This window comes from Populus trichocarpa, chromosome 15 (assembly GCF_000002775.5).
Source record: "Populus trichocarpa isolate Nisqually-1 chromosome 15, P.trichocarpa_v4.1, whole genome shotgun sequence".
Lineage (NCBI taxonomy): Eukaryota > Viridiplantae > Streptophyta > Magnoliopsida > Malpighiales > Salicaceae > Populus > Populus trichocarpa.
Genome location: NC_037299.2, coordinates 11,602,703 through 11,620,724, shown reverse-complemented (window position 1 = coordinate 11,620,724; position 18,022 = coordinate 11,602,703). Strand labels below are relative to the sequence as shown.

Here is an 18,022-nt window from a genome sequence, read left to right as displayed (position 1 = left end):
CCTCTCCTTGGAGCCATGGCTTGGGCTCCAGCATGGAAAGCAGCAGTTAGCTCTGGCTGCGTTTTCCTGCTTAAGATTGCCAGTAACATATGGCGCTCTACTGTTGAGAACTCGAGGGTATTCTCTAGGCACAGTTGAAGTTCCATCTTTAGGTTATAAATGGCAGGCTGCCATCTTTAGCTCAACATGTTTCTCCCTTCCCTACGTTGGACAAGGCTCCTGTTTGGAATCACTTGATTCGTCAAGCTGGGGTGATCCATTCATGCTGCTTTGGCGGCACGAAGCATTGCTATAACCTGAATGTTAATAACAAAAAATTAAAGATGGTCAAAACCTGATCTCAACTGCCAACGAGAAGTATTTCACCAACAGAAAATTGCCAGAAAGTGCCAATTCTTTTGGGTGATTGATGTGTTTTCTGGCTATTATCTTTCCCGCCACATGATAGAGCTAACCGCATAGAACAGAGAGTATAAGATCAATTAAATTTATTTCTCATAGAGCTTGTGGAGGGTGCTGTTTTTTAGGTCATGGAACCTGAAATTCTTGAAGCATGCTTGAACGCATTTGCACTTGATACCGGGACAAGAAAGAGATTTGAAGAAATTAAGAAGGAACACTATCTTACCGCCTTTGACACTGAAAAAATCATCTTCAGAGTCTGATCCTAGCGAGGCTTGACAATCATAAAAGTTCTCTTTGCTAACTGCAAAAAAATGGAAGTACGATTTATTTATATAAGCAGCTTGCAAACCCAAACCGAGAACAGCGAAATTGAACATGAGATTGTAAAGATAGCAGAAAACATAAAGTAGTCAATATCTATTCATCTCGGTTTCCAGTACGCAGAGGTTCATATGATACAGACTTTTAGCTCGGGACATATGCTCACAAAATCATGATCAGAACATTTTACTGAATAATTTTGACTAAGCTTTGAAAAATTTATATGAATCATTGATCAAGTTGCTGCAGAAGTTTAACCATTCATACCAATGTCCTGGGATTTTTTCACTGGTGATGCTGCGGAAGACTAATCAGAATTCAAATTGTTTTTGGAAATTGGATTATCCTCAATGACAGGACTTTCCATGGAATAAGATGGATTAGAAACCTTGTAGGTTTCATTACTTGATGAGCTCAGTGTTTCACTGACTGAAACATCGATGCCACGGAAATTTGTCTCGGGAAGCACTATGGAAGACTGATCAACATCCAAGCTGTTTTCAACCAATTGATCATCTGCAATGACCAGACTTTCCTCAGAAGAAGATCGCATAGATACTTTGTCTGTTCCATTACTCGTGTCTGATTTCAGTGTTTCATTGACCGAAACACTGATGTCTGCGAATTTGTTGAAGGTGGTGCTAACAAAGACTGAACAGACTCCAGACTGTTTTCGTCAGTAGAATTATTTGTATCGACTGGACTTCCATTAGAAGAGGATGGCATAGAAACCTTGTCCATTTCACTACTCGAATATGAATTCAGTATCTCATCGATTGAAACACCAGTGTCTTGAGAATCCATCACCAGCAGCTCCATGGTTGATAGATCAGAATCCAAGCTGTTTTTGGCAGGCTTATCTGCTTTGGCAGGACTTTCCTGGGAAACATCGAGTTTGGTGCTTCACCGGCTGAAACACCGCAATCCATTTTCATTGAGAAGACCCTTTCTTCACGATGCTTCAATTTTCTTTCTTTAATTTTAAGATCCCACAAGAGGAGAAAGGCAAGAAGAGGAAATGAAAGGTTACTTTTAGTTTAAGCTGGAAAAAAGAATATACCTCAAGAAAACAAGAACAAGAAATTAAAGAACAGAATGAGAGATCGCAGACAACAAAGTTGATGTTGGAACAAGTGCATTGATAATGCCGATTGCTGAACAACAGTTGGCTTCTTGGCTGGCATTTCTGGACCATGTTGTCCTCGATCAAGAAAAAGACCAGGCTGCGTTTTCATCAACTTTCACAAATACATCACAGCCCTGGAGAAGTTTACATGTACTTTTCTTTCACAGATTTTCTTCATCTGTAGCCGTTATAACATATGAAATATAAAAGGAAAATTCATGAAAAATGTGAACTCCAAACAATAAAAGAAACTTTCATTATGTTTACAACTTACAAGATATGAAGAACCCAAGAATCCCATAAAAGAAACAACTGGTGAAGAACATGATATGCTATAATACAATACATAAGAGCATCATTCCATCATAACCATAAATTCTTCAAAGCTAAGAACACCATCCCCGTTAAGGTCAAACTTGTTTATCATCACTTCGCATTCATCAATTGATCTTGACTCTCCAAGTCTACCAAGCATTGTTTTCAAGTCCTTGGCTCTGATAAACCCACAATTATCTATATCATACAAGCGAAAAGCCTCTCTCAAATCATGCAACTTCTCTTCTTCACCTCCAGCTTCCATTAGTCTAACAAGATCCTCCAATCCCAACAAGCCATCTCCGTCAGAGTCCAACGACTCTACAGCAAGTTCTGCCTCCTTCACGAGAAACTCTCCTGCAATCAAACCTAGACAACGACTTAACTCAGATGGTGAAACCTTCCCATCACCATTCTCATCAAGGTGGCGAAAAACAACTTCAAATTCTCTAGCGTTAACCATGTTAGAATATCGACCTAAGATGACAGCGAACAGGTTAACTTGTTTTGCATGCAAATGACAGATATCTTACTTCTTGATACAGAATGGAGGATTAAACATTCCTATTTATAAATTTGAAGGCCGTGTTCCGCTTACAAGGTCTTTGGACCTACGATCTCCATCACCCGAGGAAGAAGTTGTATTGACGAATAAGAATGCCGTGGCTGCAATAATTTAGTATTTTACAGGCAAGGAGGAGGAACCTGACCGCACTCGGAGAATTCACTGTGTAAAAGAATAATGGGTCGTGGTCAACGCCTAGACAATTTATGTCTTACTGCGTAGGCACTTCGGTCTAATTTCTTAACACTAGAGTTTTAAGTACATGTCGTGTTCGATTCATGAGGCCATAACCAGAATAATTATTAACATTGACGTGGAATGCAAGTCCACAGTCACCATATCCCAATTCTTAAGCTTTCTGGATGATTTATTTATTAATGTTCCACATCATTTTTTTTTATTTTTTTTTATTATCCTGGTGTTCCGACCAGTTTATATGTCTCAATTAATTTAAAGTCACGAGTAACATAGTTAATAACGGTTATATTTCTATATAAAAAGAAAGTAGCTTTATATAACAAACAAGAGAAATTTTGCAAATAATATTGAATGGGTGTTAGACTGATTCAAGGTTTTGAAATGAATTAATTATTTTCATTTAAATGATATCATTTTATTTTTTTTTTTGTAAAAAATTTAATATTAACCTGATCAACTAAATATTTATTAGATTCGGTTGATTTTAATAATTATATAATATTATTGATGTTTCATTTAGGAGGATTATTGGTTTTACTAAGAAGAATATCCTATTACCATTGATTTTTGTATTCAAATTGATATGAGCATAGTTATTAAACTCGGACCGGCCTGGCAAGTAAACTCAGGACCCGGTGACTAGACCAGTCCAGGTTTGTCAAAAGACCAGCCAGTACAACAACCCGACTAAACCCGGGCGACCCATGACCCAGGCGACTCGGTAAAGACCCGGTGTTTTTTTTCTTTTCAAATGTGGTTTTTCTCCTACACCTCTCTTTTTCTATATTTTTTAGTCGGTTATTAATACTTTTTAAAGCTCATTATATAAATATTAGAAAAGTGTTTTATTTTTTTAATATGGAATTTAAAACCTTTTAGTATATATACTCTATGTTTCCAAGAAAAAAAGTTATGTTTTTTCAATATGAGATTTGAAGTCCTTACATATATATATATATTCTATGTTCACAATAAAATAGTTATGTTTTTTCAATATGGGCGTGAGATAAAAAACTTTTTGGTTTAAATACTTTAACTTAAAATTTTTAAATTAAAAGGATAACATAATATTTTTTCAATGTGGGATTTGAAACTCTTTAGTATATATATTTTATGTTCACAAGAAAAAAATTATGTTTTTTTTAATGTGAGATAAAAAACTTTTTAAAATACAATTTTAAACTTTATTATTTACAACATGTATAGCCTATATTCATATGAATTTTTTTCTTAATTTTTTCATATGAAATATTAAAACTTTAAATATATTTTTTAAAATATTTCCGAGTTAATCCGGATTGATCCGAGTTGACCCATGAAACTCGGGATCCGGTCCCTTGGCCGGGTCAACCCCGGGCCAGGTTTGATAACTATGGATATGGGTTGATCGGTAACTGCATTAAAAATTATTTTTTTATGCTTTTTTTTAGAATTTTACAGTGTTTAGGGTGAAAATTAGCATTTATATATATAAAGTTTGTGCACAACAATTTAATAGTGCCCTTAATTGATTGTTTGTATCAAGGAGCATGAACAAGTCTTCGAAGGTGTTCCAAAATCCATAGACGAGATCAAGAAAGGATCAATTCTGGGAATTAATATTTAATTACGTCAAACCCCATGAAAGGATTATAAAGAACGGCCATCCAAGACTCTTAAGAACTTGGAAAAAGAAAAAAAAATGTAAAAAGAGCTAGAGGAGGACAATATTACCGTTGAACTTCGTGGAAGAGCAAAGTGTTCCTCTCTTTTCGATCCAACATTACAAGGAATTTTCTTAATTAAGTTGTTTTCGATACAAACCCTACAAGGAAGTTTCTCGAGTGCCCTTCAGAGAAATCCAAAAACATTCATCTTGAAATGCTTTTCGTACAGTGAGATCAAGAAATGCTCATATTTTGAATATTGTATAAAATAATCCATATCGGATAATTGGAGTTTTCGAAAATCCAGTTCTTAGCATATGATGTAGCTTTGGCTTTTAACGCAGGACCCTCCAGAAGCCATAGACTACGATGGTTGTTCGACATGCTACGAAGATTACCAATGATCTCCAAATTCAACAGCAAGCTTTGCTGTTTTTGAAAAACTTTAATTTTCATGTTAAATTAATTTTTTTATGTTTTTAGATGATTTTGATGATCGAATATTAAAAATAAATTTTAAAAAATAAAAAATATATTATTTTAATATATTAAATTTTTTAAAAAATAAATACAATATTTATCACGCTTTTAAACAGGATTTTAATAATTTAATGAGATGGACATGAAACACTCTTTCTTCCTTGGCATATCGAAAGAACTTATATTTAACCACAACAAATTACTCTTACTAGTAACACTTTATTCAAACAAAAAAATATGTAGGCGTGGAATGCCCGTAAAAGCCATGAAATATGTAGCTGTAATTTAATAAACAAAACTACTCAAACAATCAAATATGTGTCCTCGAAATAGGACAAATCAAGCTTGGATGAGGAATTTTATAGATTTATAGTTAGCTAGCCTAGAAGAAGAAGAAGTAGCCAGCAACAGCGGCAACTCCAGCAACGGCAGAGAACTTGAGGGTGGCGACACCATCTTTTTCAGAAGGACCCTCAGCTACTGCAGTGCTCCCCATTGGTCCTGGAACAACTGTGGTACCATCAGCAGAAGGTGCACTAGCCGCACCACCGTCATCAGTACCGATAAAATCATTGCTTAAAGGTGCCTCAGCTGCAGTAAAGTCAGTTGTGGAAGGAGCAGGGGCTGCAGCTGGAGGAAAGTCAGTTGTGGAAGGAGCAGGTGCTGCAGCTGCAGCCAACCCAACAATGGTGACAAAGACAAGAGCGAGAACAATGAGTTTGCGTGCCATTTTTGCTTATACGGAGAATATAGCAGATTTTCTCTCTGGGACAGATCAATAGAGAAACTCTGCAGGACAAAACAAAGATGAGGTGGTTGAAGGATTTGGAAGGGAGCTTGTTATATAAACCTGAAATGGGGTAGGGTTTTGATGAAAATGAGGAAACCACACAAGTCGGAGGCTATTTTTGGTGGATAAACTCCTAAAAATTACCATGGAAAGTTTGCAATTAGTCTAATTAAGTTAAAACCATTAGTCGATCCATATCGGTTTACTACTAATTACTCGTAACTTTGCATACTAATTGATGGTTTATAACCATGCTTCTCGTTTGTCTCTTGCCTGTAAAAGGGTTGAATTGGTCAGGATTTTTTGCAGTTCTTGAGGCCAATAAATTAATAGTGCTTACCCCCCAAAAAAAAACACAAAAAATTCTATATTTAAACTTGCATGGTCAAAGAATAACTTCTGAACTCGAACCATTCATCTGCGAGTTGTGCGGGGCATGTTTTTTCTTAAGAAAATCTTGGTATGGAACCAGACATCACCCTTAGCTCTCAACCTTTGAGCCACTCGTGAATCTATAAATTATTGCTTTCTTGCACCAAAACTTTCAAGAGTAAAGAAATAAAAAGGAAGAAAAAAAGTAAAAAGGAGCTAAATTCTTTCAATTGAATAAAAGAAACCGGCAAAAAGACACCCAGAGGCTGAGAGAAACTTCTGGGAATTTAAACCTGCGTAAGTTTGGCTAATAAGCAGTTTTAACTGTTGAGTTGCATCAAATCTTACAAATGCTAAACGTCCTCCAAAGTAAAAAAAAAATAATATCACAGTCCCTATTCTTTAGTATATCTGCTAACCAATTTTTGGAGGAGCTTGTGGCTACAAAACCATTTCATTTCTTGTTTGTCAGTGCTGGCCTCTCTGATCAGATAGTTTGCACATCGGTCATGAGGCTTCGGAACAGCTCGGTTTCCTGCTTGTATTATAACTGCAAATCCCTGACAGTGATTATTCTAGTCGACGGCTGCGATGAAGGTCTTTAATTGCCTAGCTTTGCTTGAACAAGAGGCTGTTGAAAGCTCTTCCAGAAAACTCAATGCACTGTTTCCCCCCCTCTTCCGATCATTTTGTTGCCATTGTCTCTGAATCAGATAAAATATTATCCATGTCTTCGAAATAGGACCAACTTTTTTGGCTTTTCTTGTCACTCTTGCTTTCCTGTTCATTTTAGCAATGGTTGTTACTAAGCAACATGATAAAGGAGGGATGAACAGATGATTGCACTTAGTGAAATTCAGATAGGACCCCTACAATGATCTGGATTTCCATTTTTGTGTGCCATTGGTCCGGGAAAACAGATTACTTGTGGCAAAAATCTATACTAGCACAGAGGTATTCACATGCAGATACGAGCTTCAATCCACAATAATAAACAGAAATCAAAATGCAATACCAAAATTTTAAATGTACGAAATGGAGGAACAAACCTCATATTTTTTAGCAAGAGATGTCCATAAATATTTGCACTGTCCTGGACTATGATTGATCCCATCAGCCATCAAGTTAGTAGATATCTCTTCCCACAGAGCCATTCTACCTCTTACAACTTGAAATCTACTATGTAATTCCCCACGCATTTTAATAAGACTCTTAACCTCCTCAGGTTTCCATTTGTTCCGTTTTACAGGTCTGGAACCCTTCGATCTAGAATTTTGATTTTCCAACGAGTCATCATCACTGCTTATGGTACCATCTTCCTTGAGCTCATTTACATGCTCCCATGGTGGAACCAAGTCTTCATCACTTTTTACCAATTCATTGACTGGGGATGGTGGAATGAATGATTTCCTGAAATCATCTTGATTCTCAGAGTCGGAGGAATGTCCTTCAGCTAAGCTAGGACTTGAAGAAGTCTCCTCTTCTTTAGATAGCTCTCTTTCAAATTCAAAACCATCAACTGCATGATTACAATGTGGGGAAAAAAGAACACCACTAAGTGTACTGGTTTTAAAATCCCAAGTTATAGAAAAGTAGTTCTGCTTAAAAGAACATAGAAATTAAGCAAAGGTCAAAAACAGAATATATATATGCATGCTGAGCTGCTGGCACTATGCCTTTCCAAAGAAAAACTCACCTGCATAACATAACTGGAGAAGGATACAAAGATGCCTCACCCAATCAAGAGGAAATGATCTTATAGTTTATAATGAGAGTAATTGAGTTTGAATCACAACACCAAGAAGCTATTCAGATCATATGCAAATAAACTAGTGGTCCTAAACTATGACAACAGAGAATGTGAAGTTGCTTTTAAATCACCAAACCGATCATGTCGGTCATGAACAGTTCTAAGTTTAGTTCAGTAAAATCTAGTCTTGTGATAAGCTAGATGATGTTGAGGCTCATCAAGAACAGATACTGAAAGCATGTTAAGTTTAGCTCAGATATGTAAACTAGCAGAGCTCATGAACACACAATATAGAAGCCTGCATCAGAGACCAAGACAAAGGGGAAGAGGGAATAATTCATTCCTGGACTTCCTCCTCCCACTTAGATGTGATATTATAACAACATAGATATAAGCGGGGGGCTCTCACCCTGGAGAAACCTGCCTTTGTCAACTGAAACTTGGAAGTCAGATGTATCCAAAATTTTATTAAGATTGAGAAAATGATCACCATTTTTGTCTATTGTTTTTTAACATTGAAGTTCTGTAGCTTTGTGAGTTGTGACTCCAACATCTCAAGCCAAGCTCAAGCTCTGTTTTTTTTTTTCAAGCACAAGCAAGCTTGAGCACCCACAACAATCAGCTTGCCCTGTTTCCAAATGCAGCCTTAACTTTATTGTTGTTTGTTTTTTGTATACCAGTCATTTACTGGCTTATTGGCATGAGATGGAAAAAAAATCCCCAAGCCTTAAGATGTGAGTCATACACTCACGCTAGTTTTCTCACATGTGCTCATGTACGGCTAGTCATAAAATGGCCACCCATCCACAACCTCACCACACACACACACACTCAATGAAAACACAGAGATGCAGAGATATGAGGACCTTCTGAATTTTGTGTTGATGTTTTCTCTAAATTTGCATAGCCATTTCCATCAGGTTGCTTCCTGTCCACCCGAATTTTTTTTTTATGCCCGTCAGCCATTTTTCTCAATGCTGATATGCCAAGGCCAACATGTGAATTGCCAGATAACTTTGCATTGAGTTCATCAGAAAGAACAGCCGCTGGGTTCTCCATGGCAACGGCAATGACTTCTGGCCTTTTACCACTATACTTCCTTACCATCTTTCTCAACACCTCAGATACTGTTCTTTCCATGTGAGCTAAAGGACAATTCACTGGACAGCTTGAAAGTGCAGCATGGGCAGCTTTGTGGAGTGCATCCAAAAGCTTCCCTTTGTCCAGCCATAGGCAGCGTGTTGTGATTTTAATTTTTCCTTTTAAGCTATTTTCAACTAGCCCATCTGCATTTTGAGGGCGTAAAATTTCCATGCTGTAACATAGAAATGTCAAGAAATCATTACAGTAATAACAAAGATTAGTGCCACGTGGAAATGTCAAGATGTCATTTCAGAATATGCAAAATCTACCTGACCACTACAATACCATCTGTTGCAATTCTCATTCTCTCATCAACACAAAGCTCAGTTGATGTGCCAAATGCCTTATCCCCATCATTGTACATCAACTGCGATACCAGACGAGATTTCTTGGAATGTATCTCAATTAAATTCCAATAATTGATTAAATAAAACCATTAGCACAACCAACCTGCAAATTTTCCTTCCCAAGGAAGACAAAACCATTGGATAGAACTCTTCTGTTCCTCAAGTGAGAAACCCCAAGCATCTCTCCGTTCTTGATAACCTGACAGAATTATAGAGTGCTTGTAACTTTTACCAAGCCAATACATAGTCTGCAACTTGAAGCATTTGCAGAATAACAACAAAACAAGATTGCATATAATGTCATATGTACAATAAATCCATCATATGCGTGTCATTAGCCAATGCAGTTAGACATAGCAGTCTTCTCCTGTTGTGATGGAATAGTCATTAATAGATTTTCAAATTAAACCATGCAACACCCACCTACAAAAACACTTTCAGTGAGGTTATGTGTTGTGGGCAGAACATCCCAAGAGTTGACCCATTCTCATTTACATGGAAATTGGCTGGATTCATATAATTAACAGGATACAATAGAGTAAGAAATAAAGAGTATCAGTTGTCCATATTGCTAACATTTTGTTTATAGCGAAGAAAATTTATTAAGAAAGGATACAGAAGTATATAAGGAGAATGATCCCTGACAGAATACAAGAGAAAAGCAACACGATTAGAACAATAATGCTCTACAGCCTCTCTACAAGTATACTATTGATCTTCTAAAACTCCTATAGGATAGCAACTATTTTATCCTGTATCAGTAGAAAGAATGATTCCTTATCCTGAAAGATTCTACGCTCTCACTAAATGCATCAGATTGTGGCAAACATAGTGAACTTCAAGATCATCTTATGCATACTAATTACCAAAAGAATGCAAAGACTAAACTCACAGTAGTATTACCAAACAAATGTAAAGACTAAACTCACGGTAGTGTGCTGAATGCCAGTTGATTTCCCAAGCAGTTCATGTTCTTTCAAAAACAAAAGTTCTCCATGTATGGGAAGAAAATGTTGTGGCTTCACAATTTTAAGCACTTCCTCCTGAAGAAATGAAATCAATGTTTAGATCAACTTTCCAGAAATTTGACAAAAATAACAATAAATATAGAATTGAACAGGTAATTAATATTCACAGCACTTAGTTCTACATGGTTCTCCATATAACAATGACAAAACAAAAAGGTAACACGAATAACAGGAAGAAATAACCTTCATACAATGAGTCAGTATGTGAAGGTTCTTTTCTTTTTCCACTCTTGACACAGAACCATCACATGGAGGAGTACAAGGTATAAAAAGATAATAACTAAATAACAACAAATAAGTGAGATTCTGAGGAGAGGCATATGAGATCTCACCAGTTCTCCACGATACCCATGACCAGACGTGTGAAGCAGCTCATTCTTACCAATTACTATAGTTGAGCCAATCTCTGATATGCGATTCATCATTTTCATTACCCTAGATTCATTGCCAGGGATTACCTGAAAAATAAAATATAAACTGAAAACACATCTACTAATTGGAAGTAGTTTCAGCAAGAAACTACAAAAATGATTAGCATTATGACCATATACCTAAGCATTAAACTTTAGAACCTTGAAAAAAAGGAAAACAGAGGTTGAAAATTATGAAATACACCTGTGGCAGAAATATCATAAGATAGAGGAATATCATGCATAGTTGAGTGTAAAATCAAAAGTCCGCTTAATTCAAGTAGTTCAAATTCAAAGTACAAACATGACCAACCAAATGCAATCATCAATTCTGAAGAAAAAAAGAAAGAAATGAGAACAAAATGGAGCACCATTGCTGGCCATCTTCCATAATATAAAAACCTCTTATAAAATTTCCATCAGGTTATGCAACATTTTTGGTACTTCTAACACATAAATATCATGGACATTATTAGATAATGAGAGAATCCTAAGTCATGTGAGATTCAATCATTAACAGCACATCTTGGTTTATTCTACACCCTGTAGAAAACCATAAATCACCTCCAACTACATAATCTTAGCATACAGGGATTACTGAAGGGAAGTTTGAAATAAAGCAAAGATTAAAAGGAATAATGCCTCTTGAGTTATTAAGTGATAAAGTGACTTACAAATTCAACAAAACACACTAGTTAAACAAATCAGAAATCAACTTGTGAGTAAATTTTGGTTAAAAGATGAATCCAGGCATATTATATATCATAATACCTTAGCTGAATATAGAATAACATCTTCCTTGTTCAGTTTTAAGGCATGACTGCTTCCATATGACGCAAGATTGAGTGCTGCACGCGGCTCTGCCTGACACAACAGCAACATACCAGCTAATTGATACAACAGAAATGGAATCAGGCAGCTGGATTAACTTACTTGTGATCCAGTTGTGACAATTAGCAGATCCTTTGGGGCATAAGCATCAATATCTTCCACTTTAACCTATATAATTTCGGAAGTGTTCAGCAGAAGTTATCACAAGGTCTACAGGAGCGAGGTGGAAGATATCTCTGGAAATTTAGAACTCTCAGAGAAACACATCAGATATTTATGCAAAGAAATTACCAGAGTGGATGGATCAATCGGTGCCTTTCCATCCTTCCACGCCGCATCCAAATATGTCCTCAATGACATGCCAACGAAGACCTGATAAAATGATTAAAGTATCAAAACAGCAAGTCAAATTCCACTTGAAGACCAAGGTGATAATATTAGTTCTAAGAATAGAAAATCATACCATCTTTCTACCGGTCAAATCAGCAGCTGCTTTCACACTTCCAAGACGGTGTATATTTGATGCAAATTGAGTAGTGATAATCCTTCCTTTAGCAGCTGAAATACGTCTCAATAATGCATCAGCTACCACACTTTCACTAATTGTCCTTCCAGGTGACAGTATATTTGTTGAGTCACTCATCATCTGAGCAGAGGAGTGCATTATTAAAACCTTAAGTTGCATTCATGATGAAGCCGCAGGTAAAATCAGCATCATAGATAATTCATTAAACATTATTGAAAAAGAGAAAATAACATGAGAAACTCAAATGAATACCAAGACAAAAAATATAAGGCGTCAGATACAAATGTTCAACCTCAGAACTATAATTAAAAAATATTCTGCCCAAAAAAACCATACAATGTCTAAGCTTAAACAAGATGGCTAAAGCAACTACCCTACCACTACTGTCACTGCGGTTTCGTTCCTTTAAATTTTGTCCAGGATAAAATGTATGCTCATCATCAAAATGTTAAAAGTGCTAACTTTTTCCAGATTAAACTCTTTTTTCTCAATTCTACCTAATGGAATCATTTATCCACGCTGCAGGAAACACACAACTTTGGACATAAAATATCAAACATGCAGGTGTCATGCACACCATCTCCATGAAGTCTTGAACGTGACCTTTTTTTTTTGAAAGAGCCACTCTTCATGAGACTAAAGCATTCCAAAACAAAGTCCAAAACTGCCATAGCATTATATCATGAAAGAAATGACACAATTTACAACTCAGCTTCTCTCCATTCCCACACAAACCACTATCTGTTCCATAAAATGAAACCAATTAAGTTCCCATGTACAACCACGTCAATATGGTAACAAACTACATAATCTTGGAGACTTACCAATGTAACTCCTTCTTTTGAGAGTTCCTCTAAAGTTTCACGATCAAATTTTTTTCCATCCAATGGTGACTCATCAATCTGTAGAATATAAACCTCTTCTAAAGCTTACAAACTCATTGAGAGATGGAAAAAGAAAATGCATCTATAAGCAAACTTACCTTCCAGTCCCCAGTGTGAAGAATTGTACCATCAGCACAGCGAAGGACCAGTCCACAACAATCTGGAATAGAATGGGTCACCCTGATAGGCTCTATTTCAAAAGGCCCAGCTGCAAATTTCCTCTTCGTTTTAAACACCTTAAGTCTTGATGGAACAAAGATCCCATTCTCCTTTAAACGTTTCTTGATGAGCTGTCATAAAATCATTTTGGAAGCACTTGGAGACTCAGAACTACAAAATGTGACTTGCCATCACATAAAACACAAAGAAGATAGTGTAGAGAGCTGCCATGCAAGTGTGCAAAATTTTAAAACGCCACTTGAAATTGACAAAGAGTATGACTGTGTGGTTAATATCAATCTACTGAAAAATAAAAGGTCAGCACTTTATACTATGAGCTATTTTGTTAGTCCCCATAAGCAATATTGGGATACTTCAGTTCATGAAGGTGCATTTCAATGCATGTTTATGTACATATTTATTTATAAATGCATGCTTAAGCCAACCAAATTACGTTCTATTTTCAGCACAAGTATAAGTAAGAACCACAACAAAATACCTCCATTGTAAAGGATGATGCATAAATTGGAGTGTGATGATCCAAAGCTGGAATAACCTGCTTAGACAGTAAGAGAATTATCAAGAGTGAAAACACCACAGCAGAATACCTATATCAAAACATGACTAACAATTTACAACAATAACCAAATGATACAGCTCAGATAGCTGCACCTTTCCAATAAATATTAAATCAGCAAACACCACTTACTATTAAAGCCTTAAACTAAGTTTAGATTCATGTTTCCTAAGTGCATCCCTCACACTTTTAGCAAAATTGATCATCCAAATCTGGTTTCCAATGTTGCTAAGGTTCAGCATTTTAACTAAGCTTGCTTAGCTAAAGTTCCTGGCAAAAAATAATCCCACATTTCTTTTCATCTAGAAAAGTAGAGGCACACATGCTAAATACTATTTCAAGAGAAACAAAATGTTGCTTCTTTTCCTTCTAAACATGTGACGTAGACACCATCTATCTGGGTCATAATGTACCCTCTTTACATATCCCTTAAATGATTTCAGATTTTATTTTTCCTTGTCCATGTATCAAATCAATTCTCTTCTGGTAATTCTTTTTAACCTCCTGTAGTTAAAATCCAGTCAAACTGTGGATTGAAACAATTCATTGCCACCACCTCGACCATCACAATTCATGGCATCGTCATCAATAACACATTTGATCGATGAAGTGCCAGCTATACTTGCTCAGTGAACATCACTTATCCCATGGCACACCATCTGATACCATCATATCAATATATCAAGCTCAAAATATACAACACAGTGGTCATAGGGAATGTACTCAACTAATAAACACATTCATCTAACTGCACACTAATGTCAACATATACTATAGATGTACTGCAACTAGCATTGGAACAGTACTGAGACAATCCCTCAATCCTTAGGCAGGCTACAGGCAAGGTCCATTATGTAAAATACTGCATCAAATGCTAATTATCAAAGATCCTAGACTCAGCCTATCCGAATCATTAACCAAGATGCCAAGAGTTACCATTCATTTTTCATCCAAGCTTTGCAGCCATATGCCGAAGGCTACATTAACTAGGCAGCAATCAGTGTATTGGCTCACCCTTAATTGAATCTAACTATCTATTCAACTATGCCCTATTAAGAACTACAACTCAAATGTCAACAGCACAAACTTTGATATAGTTAAAAAGGTCATATAAACAGTAATTTAAACTGGAAGGGCAAGGTCAACATGACACTTGTGAGAAGTCGAAGGAAACTTTACCCAAGGCAACGCGCCAATGTGATCTTCATGACCATGTGTTATAATAACTGCTTCAATTTTGTGTCTCCATCTTCTGATAAATGTGGTATCAGGTATAATCTTTTGCACTCCAAGCTCATCATAACTGAGCATATCATCACACAAACAATATAGAGTCATCACATCAGAAAGAAGCATTTTTCAGTCGCATGTTTAACAAAATGCATTCAATCCTTGTCAATTAAGCATTAAAAAATGAGCATATATTGTTTAAAGCATCCTCCGAAATGCGGCAGAATACTTACTCAGGAAACATAACACCGGCATCAATTAAAATATATCGATCGAAATTCCCAACAAGCATACAATTCATCCCAATCTCACCCAAGCCACCAATTGGAACAATTCGCAACGGCGGACCATCAGACCCTTCATAGAACTGCTCCATTTTTCTTTTCACCGAATCTTCCATACTTTTCCCTGCCCCTTCCATTCTTTCACTCCTCTTATGCCGCGGCGGCGCTTTCGTTCCTCTACTGCCTAAATAAATAACCACAAAAAGGAATTAAAAAGAAGAGCTAACTATTAATTATTTCAAAAAAGAGAGAGAAAATGAAAGAAATCAGACCTATAGTAGTGGTAGTAGGAGAGGCAGTAGAGCAGGAAATGGAATGTTTGGTAGAGTTATGGCGGCATACGAGAGTGTACGGAGAGATGGAGAGAGCACTGAAAGCAGCGGCCATTTTTTTGAGAAGTTTATGAGAAGTGCAGTAGAGAGAAAAACCTCCGAGAAGCCCTAACTGCAAGAAGTGAAACCCTAGATTTTATGGAGAGAGCGGTTGAGTTGAGGCTAGGCTCTTCTTCTTGTAGCGGGAAATTTGAGCTAGCTAGTGAGGGAGCAGTGCAGGAGATAGTTTCCTTTTGTAAGGTTGAGAAATAATAAATATCTTCTTCTCTTATCATTTTATTTTATTTATTTTATTTTTGTTTTTTTCTATAAACAAAAAAACTGGATTGCGAGATAAACACTCGCACGTGCCTTCCTATATAATCCACACGCTTCTACAAAATATCGTTTAGTCCTTGGGTTCTCAATACAGTTATCCCTTGATATGTTTTTTTGTTATTTTGAAAGCCTATAATTTATGGTTGACCCGTTGTATTTTTAAAACATACTCTTAACTCTCGTTAATGTTGGGTTTTTCTTTAAGAATTTAATTTGCATAGTGAAGATTAGATAATTGAATGAATTTGGACCAACTTTTTAAATCTAGAACTAAATTATAAGATTATAATAATTCTATATAAAATTTTTAGTTAATCCACCAAGTCTCTAGATATTTTTTGTTTTGTTAAAAAAATTTAATTAAACTCGTAACATATCGTTAGCCTTTAAACTAGTTTCAAATCTCTTGCCTTTTTTTTTTTAGTTAGGGAAGCTCCCTCTTTCCTTTTCTTTTATTTTTGTTTTTTAAGTCAACCCATTTTCTTTTCATTTTCCCTTCTTTTTTTTTTGTTTTTTTTTAATTTTATCCTCAATTTTTTTTAATAATCATTCAGGTTGTATTTTGTCAAGACAACTCCTAGTTGGTTTAATTTTAAACCCGGGCTAGATAAAAATCAAGTTCAAAGGTTTTTTTTATCAATTTTATTTTTTTTAATTTCATCCCTAGATTTTTTTTCAAATTGACATGGTCATATCAGGACAATTCTTACATAGTTTAATTATAAACCCGAGTTAGGCAAGAAATTGAATCAGAAAATTTTTTCCTATCAATTTCTTTTTTTTATCTCAATTTCATACTCAAGATTGCATTTGAATCGGCCATGTGGACTAGATTAGGTTAAGTTAACTCTCACACGATTTAATTTTAAACTCAATTTAGATAAATAATAAAATTAGAAGATTTAAAAATTGACTCGTTAAACTAATTTTAATAACAATATCGAATAATTTTAAATAATCTAAATATTTTTTGTATGTTAATTTTTTTTATCTATTTAACCTGTGCTTTAACCAGTCATATACTAAATTATACACATTCGATTTGAATTCACTAATTTAGATTCAATGAGTATAGAATTCATATTTCTAAACCATGCAATTCAATAAAATTCTCATACACAGATATGTGATAGCTAAATCTGCTTTTCTCTGAGAATTAGAAAGCAAAATAACAGAACTTTCAATGCCTCACTATCACGTAGATATGTACATAGTGCAGCTCAGTCACATAAAGCACAGGTTTGCACATTTGGCACTCTAGCCTGTTTTGTACCGTAGAATTCATTAAAAAGTTAAGTTTAAAATATAGATTTTATTAAATAATTTTTACATATTTTTTTAATTAAATTTCATAAAACTCTATTTATTTTTGCATTTCAAAAATATTTTTTAAAAAAATTAAATTTATTTTTTTTTTCTTTACTTCAAATTAATATTTTTTATATTTTCATATTATTTTGATACGTTGATATCAAAAATAATTTTTAAAAAATTAAAAAAAAATTATTTTGATATATTTACAAGTAAAAAACACTTTAAAAAATAATCACAGCTGCATTTCCAAACACAACTAGACATAAATTTCAACCACAATTTTTATCAAACACATAAATTCAACTAACATACTTTTTTTTAACTTGTTTTTTTTTTTTAAACCACAGCTACAAAAAACACACTTCCCCTTCTTAAATCAACAGAAGCAAACATTGAAACAACTAGGGAGTAAAGGATGACAGACATCACCACGATGTTTTTCGAGGACTGCACTCGTGTGTTTAACACAACACGCTCGATCCCACAAAAAAACACGGGCTACAAAACGTTTCCTATTTTGACGACAGGGGAACAGCTAGTGTCTGATGATACCTATAAACATAATCGAATATAGTTCAGCCATTTTCGTGTTTATTTCTTACCTTAAGCCAATCCCTTCTCACAATCAAAGATCAGAAAGAACGAACCCCCAAAAAGAAGGGGCGCAGAGA

General features: G+C 35.4%; 3 protein-coding genes across 3 annotated transcripts; all 3 read right to left on the bottom strand.

Moving 5' to 3' along the window:
- Positions 1 to 2,080: 2,080 nt before the first annotated feature.
- LOC7463117 (calcium-binding protein CML37) lies at positions 2,081 to 2,832 on the bottom strand. The gene has a single exon (XM_002321658.4). The coding sequence runs from the start codon at positions 2,628 to 2,630 to the stop codon at positions 2,208 to 2,210; it is 423 nt and encodes a 140-aa protein (XP_002321694.3). The 5' UTR covers positions 2,631 to 2,832; the 3' UTR covers positions 2,081 to 2,207.
- Positions 2,833 to 5,438: 2,606 nt separating this feature from the next.
- Positions 5,439 to 5,786, bottom strand: LOC7463116 (anther-specific protein BCP1). Its single transcript, XM_024586130.1, has one exon. It carries the CDS (start codon positions 5,784 to 5,786, stop codon positions 5,439 to 5,441), a length of 348 nt encoding a protein of 115 aa, XP_024441898.1.
- A 638-nt stretch (positions 5,787 to 6,424) lies between these two features.
- On the bottom strand, positions 6,425 to 15,969 carry LOC7463114 (ribonuclease J). The gene is made up of 17 exons (XM_002321655.4): positions 15,660 to 15,969; positions 15,337 to 15,571; positions 15,053 to 15,176; positions 13,796 to 13,852; positions 13,236 to 13,427; positions 13,078 to 13,155; positions 12,191 to 12,373; positions 12,019 to 12,099; positions 11,830 to 11,895; positions 11,668 to 11,760; positions 10,819 to 10,944; positions 10,388 to 10,501; positions 9,562 to 9,657; positions 9,381 to 9,478; positions 8,835 to 9,283; positions 7,268 to 7,737; positions 6,425 to 6,998 (listed from the first exon to the last, which is right to left on the bottom strand). Exons 1-17 carry the CDS (start codon positions 15,772 to 15,774, stop codon positions 6,903 to 6,905), a joined length of 2,673 nt encoding a protein of 890 aa, XP_002321691.2. The 5' UTR covers positions 15,775 to 15,969; the 3' UTR covers positions 6,425 to 6,902.
- Between the last annotated feature and the right edge of the window lie 2,053 nt (positions 15,970 to 18,022).

Coding starts and splice junctions, on each gene's coding strand:
- LOC7463117 (XM_002321658.4), bottom strand. CDS start 2,630: ATGGTTAACGCTAGAGAATTTGAAGTTGTTTTTCGCCACCTTGATGAG.
- LOC7463114 (XM_002321655.4), bottom strand. CDS start 15,774: ATGGCCGCTGCTTTCAGTGCTCTCTCCATCTCTCCGTACACTCTCGTA. Junction 7,738..8,834: donor ATCAACACAAAATTCAGAAG/GTCCTCATATCT, acceptor GTAATCATGCAG/TTGATGGTTTTGAATTTGAA. Junction 6,999..7,267: donor CTCTTGCTAAAAAATATGAG/GTTTGTTCCTCC, acceptor TAAAATGAACAG/GAAAGCAAGAGTGACAAGAA.
- LOC7463116 (XM_024586130.1), bottom strand. CDS start 5,786: ATGGCACGCAAACTCATTGTTCTCGCTCTTGTCTTTGTCACCATTGTT.